Source organism: Eleginops maclovinus, chromosome 12, assembly GCF_036324505.1.
Source record: "Eleginops maclovinus isolate JMC-PN-2008 ecotype Puerto Natales chromosome 12, JC_Emac_rtc_rv5, whole genome shotgun sequence".
Taxonomy (NCBI): Eukaryota; Metazoa; Chordata; class Actinopteri; order Perciformes; family Eleginopidae; genus Eleginops; species Eleginops maclovinus.
In genome coordinates, this window is record NC_086360.1 from 26,523,776 (window position 1) to 26,539,790 (window position 16,015).

Below are 16,015 nucleotides of genomic sequence, written 5' to 3' on the forward strand. Positions count from 1 at the left end.
TAGGTGCAGAGAAGTGAGTTGTTTCCATGAACCCTATTTGAATACATTAAACACAGCCTAAAAATATATAGTCAATGCAAGGCAAGTGTATTTATAAAGCAAATTTCAACACGATGCAAAAAAACAAAAGCATTAGGACATCACATTAGAAAACCACATTTAAATGACTGTCATATTTAACTGTAAAGCGACTTTTTCCCGTTTAATTTAACACTTTCTTGAACATTCTGGGGTTAACATGTTGCTCTTGTGTGAAATTATAATGCTGTTCACGTTGATTGGTCGATTCATTCCAGTGTCGTCATAGTAGGACGTTGTGATTGGCCCGCTGATCCATCAATCATCAAAAAGCCGGTCCTGTAGGCGGGGCTTTGTTTGGATTGCCGCTGTGGTTTTCTTCAAGATGGCGAGGCTGCAGCAGTTGAGGCAGTATGGCGGCGCATGGAGAATACAGTAATTTTGAAAGGTAGTCAGGTGCCCTAATAAGAAGACAGCCGTCTCATTTTTATTGGTGAGTGTTTCTCTAATAAGCTATTTTTTGGGCTAGCTGACCAACGGATATGTGTTTGGTTGCTTGTTAGCACGTTAGCATGGATGATAAGCAGGGGCCCGTTGTGCAGCTGCAGGAAAAAGGAGGCTTTTATCCATTTGTATTCCCTTTTATTCACCTGTTATGAGCACTTACATACTTGTATTCTCAGGCATAATAACCCATTTGTTTCCCATTGATTCAAGAGGATGTATATGTAGTGGCATATAGAAACTATGTAGATTTACTCAAGTACAATTTTGAGGTAATTGTACTTTACCTGAGTAGCTATTTAAATTACTACTTTGTACTTCTACTCCACAATTCAGAGCTAAATCGTTTACTTGTACTTCAATTGTAAATACCTTTTCATACTGCAGTAACATTCACAAGATGCTAATACCTTTCTACTTTTACTTGAGTAACTTTTGGATTGCAGGATGATTATTCGTAACCGAGTATTACTGCTACTTTTACTGAAGTACAAGATCTGAGTACTTCTCCAACCTCTGTATATATGTACATCAAACATTATACTATATACACACAAAACATTGACAAACGGGCTTGCATACAGAGTAAATAAAGACCATATGTAAAGAAAATATTGATTAAAAGCAATCAACATTTCCATTTCAAGTAAAGTATTGATCAATTACACATTTCGGTTTTGATTGCCTTCTTATTTTTAATATTGGTTGCCATATTGTTGTTATACTAATCCAAAATGTGCTTTATAGTCAGTCAATTTCTTCTTGTGAATCAGATCAATAACACAAACAAAACTAGTTGTTTATTAAAAACAATATTTGCATCAAATCCATCACCTTTTTAAGTTTATAAAAATGTCCTTATCCTGAAGTTGTCGCATTTTTCTCTGAGAATTAGTAGTCAATACCAATTTGTAATCCCTGTAGTGTCTTTAATAACCCATATGTTGCTTTCAAGTGTTGACTATTATTCTATCTCCATCTGACAGCTAACCTTTCTCTCCCTGCTCCTCTTTTGCAGCTTCCAGAAGATTCAAGTGGAGGATGATCAGTGCCTAGATCCCATATTAAGCTGAATGCATTGTGATTTCCAATAATTGAGACAGTGATTCTGAAAGCTGTCTACATTAATGAAAAGAACAATGTAGTCAGCTTAGCATTTTCACCTCTGGTACGTGGTCTATAAAGGGATGTGCTTCTGCATGCTGCATTCTGGGTTCAGATAGGTGTCTTAAAACAGGTCAGATTTTTAGAGTAAATTATCAGTGCGTATAAGCTGTAGTTCGTTATTCAGTTGAAAATGGAGGTAGACGATGTGCTACCCCCTCTCCCCTTGGATCCACCTGGTTATTTTGACCAAGATGAGGGCATAGCACCTCCACCACCTCCCCTGCAAACGTCCAGTGACGCAGAGGTAATGGACGTTAGCTCTGGTGGTGATGGACACACACACACCCCAGGGGAAGGGGAAGCCATGGCACAGCAGTCCCTCGCTAAGGGCTCAATAACTTTCTGTAGCCACCTCTCAGATGAGGCTAATCCCAACCCTCAGTGTCCCAGAACAGCCCGCCACGCACCCGCAGTCACAGGGTTCCTTCCAGACCTCAAGCTGCTCAGAGATGTTAAGATCCGTGTGAGCTTCACCGAAACCAGCAGCAGCAGCAGCAGCAGCAACAGCAAAGACAGGAAGGTGTTGTTCACAGGCGAAGGGCAGGAGGCAGGAAGTGACGATGGTTTAGACAGCATGAATGGTGAGTTGCATGACTCAGGTGAAGGTAGCTCTGGAGCTGGAAACACAGCAGGCAGGAGATCAGAGGAGTCCGAGGTAGACATGGAGAACAAGGTAGAGTTTGCCGTCCTGGATGAGCTGGACGACTACTACGAGAACTTCCTGGATCACGACGATACGGATCACGATGGCTTTAAGTCTGATGTCATATTGCAGCAGGAGCAAGCGGACGAGGAGGCCGTGACTTTCTCCTATGGGGTACGTCTGTTTCAACGTCTGCAGTAACCCTTGTGATTGTCCGCTACACACACACACACACACACACACAGAAATATTCCAAGCCTATTACAGTTAATTTAAGAGAGGGCGTTATTAACACTGTCATTTCAGAAAGACCACCAAAGCTGTGGTGCAGACATGGCAACAAAACAACAAGGTTCACCAGTATTAAAAGGTTAATGTTGCTGCAATACAACATCAGGAGGTCTATCCTTTACAGTTTTTGCAATTTTACGTTAAATACATTCTGTGTTGTACGTTTATAGAAATGCTTTTGGGGGAAAATGGCACAAAAGTGTAGAGAAGTACAGCTGAAACTTGGGGGAAAAAGTCCAGATCAATTTAAGCAGCAGGAATGGAGACGCATGCTTGTTTTTGTTTATTATTTCCTTGTTTTTTATTACTGAAAATGAGAAGTGAGACGCTGGAAGAGGTTAGTGACATTTTGGATTCCTCCCATTTAATGCTGGGTTTCATTTTGATGCAAAAATCAATACATTTTGACAGAAAGAGGATCAAGCTGCTAAAATAATGACATTTAATTTGTAGCAGGAGTGGATCACTCATGATCCTTTTCATATATTGGCTTTACATCATACTAAGCCGTTTTAAAGTAGTGAACCAGTCTCCTCTCCCGGCCTTAACCACTGCCTCTTCCAGGAGGAGTTTGACAACGATGTGGACGCTCTGCTGGAGGAGGCATGCCTGTCCCTAAAAAGATGCGTCCGTCCGAGGACAAATACGGCGGAGACAGTGATCATCCGTCAGACGGGGAAGGAGGGGTTCAGCCCATGATGACCAAAATTAAGACTGTCCTGAAGAGTGAGTGGTGGATCTGTGTGTGTTCGCGTTTAGGTCCATCAAATAATCGTGGAGTTTCAGTACTTTGGAGGACAAAACCATATGATCTTAAAAGCTGTAAATGCAAGATTGTTTTTTGAACACGCTCGATGTTTAAAACTCTGATTGATCGAATCGTTTTTAAAGGTGTGTGATCTGAACTATGACATCCAATCCCAATACTTGAAAGAAGAACAACATTAGTAGTAAACTGTAAACGTGTGTGTGCGACACCTAGATAAATGTTTCGACTCGCTTCTTTTGAGGTAATCTAACATTGAAATTCAACTATTAGGTGATATATAATAACTACATTTTCCCGCCACTGCGCAGGACTAAGATTGGCGGTGAAATTACGCTCTTTGTTTCGATCAAACAATCCACGATTCATCGCCACGGATTCATCGCCAATGGAGAGATATTCAGTAATGCAGGAACTGTGATTTAATTAGCACCTGCTTTCTTTTCCATTCCCCTCCTACGTCAGGTCGAGGGCGCCCCCCCACTGAGCCTCTCCCTGACGGCTGGATCATGACATTCCATAACTCGGGCATTCCCGTCTACCTGCACAGAGAGACCAGGGTTGTGACCTGGTCCAGACCGTACTTCCTTGGCACCGGCAGTATTAGGGTGAGATGCAACACAAGAGCCGTGTCTTAGAAGCTCCCAGTTTCATACCCCTCCTCTCTTGAATGTCTTTATTCTGTGCTTTGATAAAGTCAACAAGAGCTTCATTTTCACCTTGGTTGACATTTTGTAAAATCTCTTGCTCTTCTTTCTCGGTACAGAAACACGACCCTCCCACCAGCAGCATCCCTTGCCTTCACTACAAGAAGATCAAGGCTGTGGAGGAGAAGGAGCTGAATGGGGAGGTGACCCATAAAGCAGAGGAGTTTCCTGTCAAACCAATGGACGAGACCAATGGTGAAGAGAAGGCCGGTCCGTCTGACGCTCCAGCCGAGGAGCAGGACGGTATCCCTCCCTCCATCGTGACCGACGAGGTCCCGGATGGAGAAAGTACCCCCAATAAGAGCCTGGAGTGTAAAAAGCCCTACGCATTTGACACTGCACAGGGAGCATTAGGACAAGTGAAGGCCAAAGTGGAGGTGTGCAAGGACGAGTCCATAGGTAAGAGCTCTTCGTTAGATTTTTTTCCAAATTGTGCAGCCCTCGTATCATTTCAAGTCCTTGTTGTGTTTGTCCTGCTGTAAGACTTTAAGCTGTTTCTCATTAAGTGATGCATCCTAAAACCTCCCAACAGACCTGGAAGAGTTCCGCCTGTACCTGGAGAAATGCTTCGACTTCGAACAGGTCACTGTGAAGAAGTTTCGCACCTGGGCCGAGCGCAGGCAGTTCAACAGAGACGCCAAGAGGAAGCAGGCCGAGTGCGAGAGGCCCATCCTGCCCGCCAACCAGAAGCTCATCACACTGTCAGTGCAAGATGCTCCCACTAAGAAAGGTAACGGGTATAGGGAGTCATCATTTAAGGTAGAAGACGGTGGTTAGTTCCATTACATGTTATGGTGGCTGCACATTTAATTGCAGTAAGCGCATTGTTTGGTATTGTGGTCCTACAAATGGTATTCTTCAGACTGACACAGATCCATGATCAATTTAATAATGATGTTTTAAAAATGATCACATCCCAAAACAGTCAAAATAGTAACAATAATGCATTTTTTCAAAGTGTGCGGCCCTAATGGGTAACCAATGGGACCAGTAGAACCACAATATGTGTCTCCGTATTGTTCTGGTCTGTGTAGCCGAATTTTGCCGCATTTTTCTTGAGCATGCCAGTATAATATTGTTCGTCTTTGACTCTATACCTAAAAGCAAGGATGGTTTTCTGTTCTCTCCACTGTTAAGCAGGGTACAGTTACAGGAACTGGGTAATTGTCAGCCTTAGATTATGTAGCAAAAGTGTTGAAATCTGAACTAAAAGTTCAGTAAATGTGTTTTAATGACATATCTATACTCGTATTGTTAAATCTGTCCCTATTTTTAACTTTTTTAATAAGTGTATCATTTGTTGATGCCTTTCAATTTTCCTATTGTACCAGAATTCGTCATCAACCCGAACGGGAAGTCTGAAGTTTGCATCTTGCATGAATATATGCAACGTGTCCTAAAGGTTCGACCTGTTTACAACTTTTTTGAATGTGGTAAGTTCTGCTTTTTTCTACAAATACCTTTAGGAGATATAATTATTGACAGTCCGATGTCTCTTTTGCACTCTCAGTTGTACGCATGGTGTCTCTGGTATATACCGTGACGTGTTAATCTGCTCATTGGACATGAAACTGAACATGTGTGTCCCCACAGAGAACCCAAGTGAACCCTTCGGAGCGTCGGTCATTATAGACGGAGTGACGTACGGCACAGGAACAGCAAGTAGTAAAAAACTTGCCAAAAATAAAGCTGGTAATTTCTTTGTATTTCTATGACTGAGGCTGATTGGTTTCTTCACATCTGTATGAGCTCCGAGTTAATTAAATCGGATAAATGCTCATCTTTGTATTCCTACTATAAAACAGCAGACAGTTGCACAGGTAAATGTTCAAGTTGAAATGCTTCACTACTTCTGCTCTCTCATGGGATTGGGTGTAAATTTCAGCTCGAGCCACACTGGAAATCCTCATCCCTGACTTTGTGAAGCAGACCTCGGAGGAGAAGCCCGTTGAGGGCGACGAACTGGAGGTACTTAAATGTAACAGACACTTATTTACGGTTTGAACCGGATATTTTTTAGTAGAAAAGAGTAAGCTGGAGTTTAAGTATGTATCCCTAACATGTAAGGCAGGGAGTGGTTTACAGCATCAATATATTAAATGGTAACTGTGTGTTTTCTGCTCCACAGTATTTTAATCATATCAGTATAGAGACACGCGAGTGTACGAGCTGACCAACAAAGCAGGACTACTTTCGCCATATCAGATTCTTCACGAGTGCCTTAAAAGGTAAGAGCTAATCCATAAAACCCATCCTCACAGCTGCCATCTTTGCCTGTCGCTGCTCAGTTTATGACTTTAATTTTAAATGTACTCTTGTGTCTGTCCTGCAGAAACCATGGGATGGGAGACACCAGCATTAAGTTTGAGGTGATACCCGGGAAAAACCAGAAGAGTGAATATGTGATGACGTGTGGGAAGCACACCGTGCGCGGGTGGTGTAAGTAACGCCCGTTTATCCACCAGGTCTGTTTATTTTGTACCTTGTTGATGTAACATTGACATGTTTTCTCCACCAGGCAAGAACAAGAGGGTCGGTAAACAGCTGGCATCTCAGAAGATCTTACAGATGCTTCATCCCCACGTCAAGAACTGGGGCTCCCTGCTGCGCATGTACGGCCGAGAGAGCAACAAGATGGTAAAGAAGGTACTAGAAAAAGCTTCTTGGCTTTTCATGAAGAAGTGTGGACAAGTGTAGTTTACTTAATACATTTGTTGAGTGGAATGCTGTCTTTTTTGTGTCGCTCTGTAGCAGCATGTGGCTTTCAGTGAGCAAATATCAGGCCGCTTCAGTCGAACCAGCTTTTCCTTATCCTATCTATGTGTATGTAAATGGTGATCATGCCAGAAGTGTAAATAGTTTGTATTGCTATGCAACCCCATCTCCATTAATGTTCAACGGACTTGACGCTTTGCAGGAGAGCTCGGACAAGAGTGTGATCGAGCTCCAGCAGTTTGCCAAAAAGAACAAGCCAAACCTTCATATCCTGAACAAACTGCAAGAAGAGATGAGGAAGCTCGCCACGCAGAGGGTGAGGATTTGTCCTACTGTAGCATGTACATTTCTTATTTAATTTAAACTATCAATGTAGTTTCTTTGATCCTGTCCCAAAACCCCATTACAACTTTCCTTTTTTTTTGCTGAATTGTAAGATTAATACTATGGTAAAGTAGTCACAGCAACAGGCTTAAGGAGAAATGAAGCTCTTGTTAGTGGAAGTTTTGAGAACAGAGGCATTTTGATGTCTGTATTTCCGTCTCTACTAACCACTGTTTCTATGATTTAGCATTGAAGCTTCTAATTTTTAACATCTCGTCCCATTTTCATAGTTTCCCACTAATGTAATGCCTAACAAATTGTATTTCTGCTACAGGAAGAAACTCGGAAGAAACCCAAGATGACCATTAATGAGTCAGCCCAGCCGGGGAGCGAGCCCCTCTGCACTGTGGACGTTTGAAATCCCTGCTGAAGCACTGAAACCCCGTCACTGTCTACCACCACCCATCACTGAATTATGCATCACACACACCTGATGGCAATGTAGTTCCACATGGACCGGGCCAGTAGAAACGCTTGCTTCCTCCAGCTGGTAGATGTGCGCTAACAGACAGTAGAGAAATATCACCTACCTCTCGATGCAAACTAGCTATATGGCACTTAAGAAAACACCCCTAGCTGCAGACTTGATAACATACACACATCCAATTAAAAATGCATGCTTCCGACCGCAGACTCCACCTTGGTTTTATTTTGAAGTGTTGTTTTTAACACCTTGCAGCTATTAGTTTTGTGCTTAACGTATTTGAAAAGGACTACTAATACTTGTATTGTTTTAACTGGGAAACAAACTAGTTTATTGGATATTTTTTGGGGTGGAAACAAAAAAAAAAGCTGTTTTTTGTTTTTCCTCCGAACGGACACTTGCCGTCTTGGTTTGCACGATTTGAAAAACATGCGTTGTGAACTGACGACTATTGTTATGCACTTGTGTCATGTCTCGACTGATCGTGCTTATGGTACAGGAATAACAGTGGGGAAACGTGTTGCCTTGTTGACCCTTTGCTTTGGAAGAAACGTCCTACCCTCATCACAGAAAATATTTAGGGGCGAAGGATCATTTCCGTTATGCTCTCAGAGTACTAATGCCACACACACCATTTCATTAGCTTATTTGAGTTGCCTTAGTTAATCCATTTCATGAAGGGCTCAGAGTATAATGGACCTAAAACACCCTTCAACAGGAAGTGGAAAGACCAAGCTCTCTGTACTTGATTTTAGTATTTGAGTGAAGACCGCCTGTAAAAAAACAGCCTCCAGCATGTGCATATTAGTAAGACTGGTGTTATGTTTGCTTTCCATCATTGGTGTAGTGATTATATTTTCAAACCACATGGTAGAATACACTTTTCAAAAGAGAGCAGCCTTGCAAACTTACAGGAACAAAACACAAGCTGGTGTGTGTAAACCAAAGCTTACATACAGTCTTATGCATTTTATAGAGTCCTTATGTTACTGCAAACTACAGGACAATACAGACCTGCTGGAACACACTAGAAACTGCTTTGCGTTCATTGTCAAGTATTTGGCCTGTTTCGTTTTTTTACAAAGTAATCATGGCTACATCCCAGTTTAAAACAGGCTGTTGTGATATTGTAGGTTTTAAGAATGTGCTTTCCGTTCTGTGTGTCTGTCTTGCCGCGCGTGTCAGTGTGAGAAGAAAAAAAATCAAGCTTTTCCATGTGTTTGAGATGTTGCTGCCTAGAAAATGAAGTACGTATTGCAACCTGAGCTCCATGACTTCAGTGGTGTTTGTTATGCAAAATAAAATGTCTTGACTAATGACTGGAAGAACTGTTTTTTTATTCAGAATGATGAAACACTCAGGAGGTAAACAAACTGAGGTGGCGCTTTAACAGATGAAGTCCCTGTTTCCATTGTGTCCTCTAGCGGGGCGTTGTCCTTCGCAGTTTCAGTATCAAAAAAACAAAATTTCAATCAGAGTTTTCTTTAAATGTGGTTCTGAAACACTGCTTATAAAACTAGCAAGCATAGCTGACATCATTTATCCAACTAAACAGGCAAAGAGACAGTCCGTAAAGCCAATGCATTCTGTGTTAACACGAACAGATGATTGTTGCGTTGCAAAACAAAGCGGGTGAGTTTATTGGATGAACAAACCCTTTCAAATTAAGACTATAAAGCCTTGCAGATTCCTAGGAAAAAAAAGCAGTTATTTTTTAAGAGTACTGTTTGCATACACTTCAGGTATAGAAAGCCCCATGCTACCTATCAAAGTCCGGGGCCCCTTTCTTAAAAAGGTCAGACCCCGGTGTGTGTCGCTTATTGCTTGGAGTCGTAGTCCACCCTCTCGAACAGCAGGAGCATCTCCACGTGCATCGTCTGAGGGAACAGATCCACGGCCATCGCTCGCACCGGGCGGAACGCAGCGCCGTGGACTCTTTTGGACGGCGCTCTGCACAGACTGAGAGACAGAGAGGAACAACACTTTAGGGATCGGACACCTTTACAAAATAACATTTGTGATGAGGGATATTATACATATTATATTCAGGGTTTTGTTTTGCCTCTCACAGGTCGAACTGTATATTTATTTCAGGTTTTTTATCAAAGGTCAGATAGTCACACCCATACCCTTTGAAAAGTTGATTATTTTACATATTACTTTTTTCTTTCTCCAGAAAACATTAAAATCTAAATAAAAACAAAAGAAAATATTATTTAAAAAATGTTAAAATGATAAAATGAACAGAGCATAATAGAAATTACAAATATAATTTAAATAAATAATACACCTCTCCTGTTAATGGGGGAGCGTTGGAGGACTTCTGCCAAAAAGATCTATCAAGCACTGACGCTGTTTTTCCTCCACAATTGCCCCAAAAAAAATCCTTGATGAATTTAAATAAATGGGTCAGCATTTAACAACAGCAAAACAATCTCAAAACATCCATTCACAAACTCACACCTCCACACGAGTCATATGTTCACTACTGAACACACACATGCATTTCCACTCAAATCCGTTTCTGTGTTTTAAGTAGTAAGATATAGAAAAAGAGAAAGAGTGTTTGGGAAGTTAGTCGCATTAATGAGACTGAGAAAATAATGCACAAGTTTAAAATAGTTTGGCTTTTCAACATATACTTCAAATCATCCAGACTATTCTCCTGTTGTATTCTCTGTTCACCATAGAGGCATGCAAGTACAAGAAGGTAAGAATAAAAACACAGGGAGAGTAATTGATAAACAAATGGTCATTTAGTGGTATTCCTTTAATCCTAGCTTTAAAAATACATTAAACCATAATGACTCACTCGATGAAGTTGGTCATGGCAGCTTTAGCATTGCATGCCACGTACACCAGCCTCTTCAGGTGCTCCGCCCTCCGGATGGCAAGAATCACCTTGGAATCTGTTTAGTTAGGACAAAGAAAACGCTCAACACGTGTCCAATCCTGAAGAGAGTGGATTTCATTTCCGTGGTTTGGCTGTGAACTCACGTAGGCCGGCCCTCGGGGGATCCACGATGGCGGTGAGGTTGGGCGACACCAGAGCATTGAGGACTTTGGGGAACACGTCCTCCGCTTTCCCACAGTGAAACTCAATATTACTCAGACCTTCAAAAACAAAGGAAGGAAAAAAATTATTACAAATAAATAAAACATGCACTTTTTGAAGTCAACTTATCAATTAACTTAAACCATGTTATTAATACTGAACTAAGTGTATGAATATGAACATGTGATACGTCATTCACTGGTTTAGGTTTCGATGATCTGGCCTCTCACCGTTGACGTTTGCATTGACCTTGGCGTCCTCCACAGCTTCCTGGCACATCTCGATTCCGATGACCTTCTTTACTCTCTACAGACCAGAGTCAACAAATATTGTTAACAGTATTTTTTAAAGAAGGTAGATAGAATCGGAGAATGAAACCTCACAGTGAAATTGGTCCTCTGCATTTAACCCATCCTAGTGCTAGGAGCAGTGGGCAGCTATTGTGCAGCGCCCGGGGAGCAATGGGGAGGGGAGATTGGAGGTGTCCGGTGCCTTGCTCAAGGGCACCACAGCAGGGCCTAGGAGGTGAACTGGGACCTCTCCAAGTAGCAGTCCACTTTCCATATTTTTCAAGTCTGTTCGGGGACTTGAACCGGCGACCCTACGATTCCCAGTCCAAGCCCCTACTTACTGAGCCACTGCTGGACTTACTGAGCCACTGCTGGACAAGCCATAAAGTAGTTAGTTTAACAATAGTTTTGGTTGCTAAATTAGAGTTGCCGGCCCATAGCGGCTATGGCTGCTGCTACGAATGCCGGTTAGAATATGGCATGTGGTCACTACAAATGACATCATCCCCTCTATCTCCCCAGTTGGAATCTATCCCTCTAACAAAGCTGAAACTGGTCAAAAGAGAAACCTTAAAAATAACCTACTCAAAAATAAGACGCATGTGCAGACCGATGAATGATCAATTACCAACTCCTATCAGTTCAAATATTTACAAAGCATAGTGACCGCTAAATGACCTTCTGTCACCTTAGCCAGAGAGATGCCGATGGTTCCCGTCCCGCAGCAGACGTCCAGCACCGTGCTGTTCTCGTTCAGCTGAGCCCACTCCCCCACCGCGGAGTACAGAACCTCCGCAGCTCCTGTGTTCACCTGCAGGGAGAAAGAAACACTTAACAATGGAAACACTTTGTGTGTGAAGGCCTTTAGAGCTGCAGCAATGAAGTTTTTACTTAGGCTGCTTGTTACTCTGTTAATCGACTTGTTTTGTACAAAAAGTAGAGTGAAGAACCCAAAAGATATTGATTTTAGCAAGCTGTAATTCTGAATTTCGTTCTGGCTTTTTAAAATCATTGGTAATAACTAAAGAAATCCATTAATCTTAACTCCAAAAGTAAGTAAAAGTAAACAACTGCTCCACTGACACAGGAGAAAGGAGTAGAAGTAATCTCTTGCCTGGAAGAAGGAGTGAGGAGATATCCTGAACTTCAGACCCAGCATTTCCTCATGAATGCTGCCCTCTCCGGCCACCAGCTCACAGGGCAAGTCCTCCATGTTAGGAGACGTCCTTAGGAGGCAAAAAAACCACTCACTTAGTATTTGTATTGAGCATGTTTTATAATCTGCTTTCCACTCTTCATACCATATATTTACCTTTGACCCTCTCTAATGAAGAAGAGAGAGGTGACGTTGCTGTCCTTTCCCTCTCCTTCAGTGAAGTACGTCTTCATGGAGTTCTTCAACGCACCCACTTCCTCTTCGTCCAGTTTCTAGAGTCAATGGAACAAGAAGAAGAAGTCTTAAAAAAGGAAAAATCTGACGGTGATATTCCTAGAAATGAGTTCCCACACAGTCTTTGTTTGAGCCAGTTTTTGTTTTATGCAAAGGGCCAAATGATAAAGCCATGTAGAGGTGAACTGTCTTGTTGCTAGGGGAAGATGAAAGACTACAATTCCCACAAGGAGTCTACACTGGCTCAGATAAACCCAAAGCAGGGAGCAGCCACAGTCTGTATGTCCTCACCTGTGGGTGGAAGAAAGCCATAGCCATTGCTTGTTTGGTCCTGGTAGTCCTGACAGTCAGCTGCTTCCAGTGTCCCTCATACGTTTCAGGACTGTACACAGAGTACGGTGTTGTCCTGTATCCAAACAGAGGAAATGCATGTGTGAAGACTTCAACTCTCATGACTAAGAAACAGACACAGTAGTCCTTCAATCAATCAATCAATCAATCACCCATGATGTAATAATACCTGATGAACTTCTGAAAGGCGCTGACCACCTTCTTGGCCTCGGCGGAGACGTGGCTGGTCTCGCCTGGCCCCACCACGGCACAGGAGCCGCCTTTATACTTCCCCATGCGGAAACCGATGGTCTTATCCTCCCCGTCTGCTCCCATCGAGATTAGGAACTCACACTTGTTTCTGTACTCCGTCTGCCAGGCGACAGGTAGGGAAATATAACTGGTAAATGAATAGCTGCAAGACACTTGTATTTAATAAAGCATTATGTATTTAAAGTGTAGTATTCCAGGTGATTGTGAGCCCGGACAGGTAGACGTACTTTTACAGGAGAAGGCCGGATCGCTTCCAGAGAGCAACACATCCTGTTGTATTTCCCTTTCTGCGCAAACAGCCACGGCAGCATGGCTTTGTTGGTGCTGCCGATCTCTCTGAGAAAAGAAAATGTATACGTTAGTGTCGCAAAATGCTCACACAGACAGTAGCTTCACTAATAATTGAGTACAATATGCATCAAATCCTTAAAACAACAACATGGACACAGAACACATGGACTTCTACAAAAAGGTATCAACTTATCAGTAGCACGTACGACATAACTAACCAAAAAGCCTCTTAAATATTGTATTTCACTGGGATTTATTTTGAAATACATCACATTTTTGTAAGACTGAGACACTAACAAGCTCTGTTTGGATCCTCTTAATGGTCCCCTTTGTATCCAAGGAAGTCGGTAAAACGTTTTTATGGTTAAACCTCAATGTTTGCCGATCTTTGTCTTTAATTTGACTTTGAAAATGTTTCTTTTCCCATTCTTAAAAATGGTAAATGGACTGTACTTCTATAGCTCTTTACCAGGTCTTTATGACCCCTCAAAGCGCCTTACATACTACGAGTCATTCACCCATTCACACCTCATTCACAGAGCAGCACCACTTGCTCTAGGGAAGCCAACACTCTCACACACTCACACACCCGTGCCCATCGGTAGAAACTCAGGGTTCAGTATTCTGCACAAGGATACATCCAAAGCCAGCACTCACTTGGCGAGTCTCTGCAGAACCGCCACCACCTCCTGCTCCTTCCTCCTCAGCTGCTCCTCGTACGGGACGTTCCACAGCGGCGTCACCACGTTGGCGATCTGCACGCTGAGCGGCTCCTCTTCCCCCTCCTCTTCCTCCTCCTCCTCCCCCCCATGGGTCCGCTTTGATGAAGGCTGCCCTGCTGCACCGTCTTCCTCATCCTGCCTCCTCTTCATCAGGATGGGGTCTGCTTTTGGTTTGGCCAGCCGCACGCTCAGCACCTGGCTCTTCCACTGCATGCCGTGCACCATCTTCATGGCCTTGTCGCGCTCCTCCTCATTCTTGAAGGTGACGAAGGCGAACGTCTGCTTGCCGAACAGCTTGACTTTGTGGGGGTTGAGGCCGTGTTTGGCCAGGAACTTCTTCAGGTCGTTGAAGCCGGTGAACTTGGGGAGATTTCTGATCTCCACTTTGTAGATCTCCGACGTGAAGAGGTCTTCTTTGATGTAGCGGTACATCCCGGGGTCGGAGCTCTCCTCCTTCTCCCCTTCAGCTTTCCCGTCAGATTTGACTTCATCCTTGTTTGAGTCCTGGGGGGGGTCTTCGGGCTTCTCCTCCATTGAGGCGGGAGTATCAACCACTGGGCTGCCACTTACATCTGCCATGATTCTGTTAAGATGTAAAAAAACCAACCCAGTTACGCAATTATTAATTATATATGACTTTGTAGAATTTATGTTCCTAATAAAGATTGAAAAGTGCAATTTAATTAGCAGACTAAAGTCCACATATGTATATAAATTACTACAATATAGAGTATTTTATTCTACTGTACTGTATTACATTATACATTATCTCATTATACTTTTACTATTTTTAATCGCACTTCTTTATTATCATATGTATACTGTAGTTTTCTTGGACACAAATGTTGTTCATTTAACAATAAAGCCTATTTGTTGAATCTTTAAAACATACGTTTGTCTGTTTCATTAAATGTAATAATTAATAAGCTTTAAATCTTTAAACACTAATGTATTTTCAATTGTTGTTTTTTACAATTAAATGAAAAGACAGCTCATCGAATGTGCTCTTAAATCCATCTCAGTTAACTAGATTTTATATTTTTGTTAATAATGGTAACAATTAACTTCAAAAACATGAATCTGTGAACGATATACTTTTAAAAAATAACGTTTACATGTGATAAGAACTTAAACTGAATGTGATAATAGCTCCTACAGACTTGAGTTCTTTCTGTATGTCATGCATGCTCAGTCATAACGGATATCCAGTGTTTGCGAAAGGCTGAGGTGGCATCAACATGCACAGAAGCTGCGTGCATTTCTGTTTGAGGAAATAAAATCGTCATAATCCATTTTAATATCCACCAGTTTGCAGTTTCTTATCGTGGGAAATATCTGTAAGGGCGACGTTCAGTTGAAGTCCAGAAAAGGTTTGTTTTATGTGCCTTACCTTGTTGTTTTTACTTTCAATTCCACTTCTCATGAAGCTGTTCAGGGCGCCGCCATCTTGTTTTAAACACGTGTAGTGAACCCTGAACTTCTTTAAAGAGACAGGACTCATTTCTGGTTTCGTTTTGTGTTGAAAGGATTACTGTTTCCAAATCAACAACGTTTTCTTCAATATTAATCCTAAAATATTTTAAAATTATTTTATGATTTTGTACGTGTTCATTGGGGTAAATGTGAACTTTTGTTTTAACCCCTTAATTTGGTTAAAGGTTGTTAATACAAAATGCACAATTACAACATATTATAAATAGGCTGAAATATGCAATAATAATAATAATAATAATAATAATAATAATAGTAACAATTCTTTACATTTGTTTTAGTATATACTTACCCTAATGCTTTTTTAAAAACATGCTGTTGTAATCAAACAATTTCCCAATCTGTGGATCAAAAGTACATCTAATCTGATAATTTACCATTTTGAAGTACTTAATTGTGTACTTTATACAAATCCACATTTTGAAAGCCAGTATTTTATGCATTACTCCACTGCATTTACATGACAGCTTTAGTTATTTTACAGATTCGGATTTTTAGCTAATACAAAATACAAATCCACTAATAAATAAACGTTTATATATAAATATAGGTTA

At 41.6% G+C, this 16,015-nt stretch overlaps 2 protein-coding genes across 4 annotated transcripts; one reads left to right on the plus strand and one right to left on the minus strand.

The window, feature by feature from the left end:
• The first annotated feature begins 383 nt into the window (after window positions 1-383).
• On the plus strand, window positions 384-8,938 carry dgcr8 (DGCR8 microprocessor complex subunit). The gene is given in 16 exon segments (XM_063896344.1): window positions 384-511; window positions 1,541-2,506; window positions 3,188-3,221; window positions 3,224-3,349; window positions 3,855-3,997; window positions 4,156-4,495; window positions 4,629-4,826; window positions 5,428-5,529; window positions 5,690-5,788; window positions 5,982-6,064; window positions 6,225-6,243; window positions 6,246-6,324; window positions 6,429-6,535; window positions 6,615-6,742; window positions 7,014-7,127; window positions 7,470-8,938. Coding segments are annotated over 15 exon segments (2,343 nt in total). The 5' UTR covers window positions 384-511; window positions 1,541-1,819; the 3' UTR covers window positions 7,554-8,938.
• A 1-nt stretch (window position 8,939) lies between these two features.
• Window positions 8,940-15,446, minus strand: trmt2a (tRNA methyltransferase 2 homolog A). 3 transcript variants are annotated; one of them, XM_063896346.1, is made up of 12 exons: window positions 15,361-15,446; window positions 13,906-14,553; window positions 13,185-13,293; window positions 12,875-13,056; window positions 12,646-12,760; window positions 12,277-12,392; window positions 12,079-12,190; window positions 11,653-11,775; window positions 10,905-10,980; window positions 10,617-10,733; window positions 10,432-10,528; window positions 8,940-9,578 (listed from the first exon to the last, which is right to left on the minus strand). In XM_063896346.1, the coding sequence occupies exons 2-12, from the start codon at window positions 14,547-14,549 to the stop codon at window positions 9,437-9,439; spliced, it is 1,833 nt and encodes a 610-aa protein (XP_063752416.1). In that variant the 5' UTR covers window positions 14,550-14,553; window positions 15,361-15,446; the 3' UTR covers window positions 8,940-9,436. The 3 variants fall into 3 exon arrangements, with proteins under 3 accessions (XP_063752416.1, XP_063752417.1, XP_063752415.1); XM_063896347.1 differs by lacking the exon at window positions 15,361-15,446 and adding an exon at window positions 15,276-15,328; XM_063896345.1 differs by lacking the exon at window positions 15,361-15,446 and adding an exon at window positions 15,131-15,266.
• Window positions 15,447-16,015: the final 569 nt, after the last annotated feature.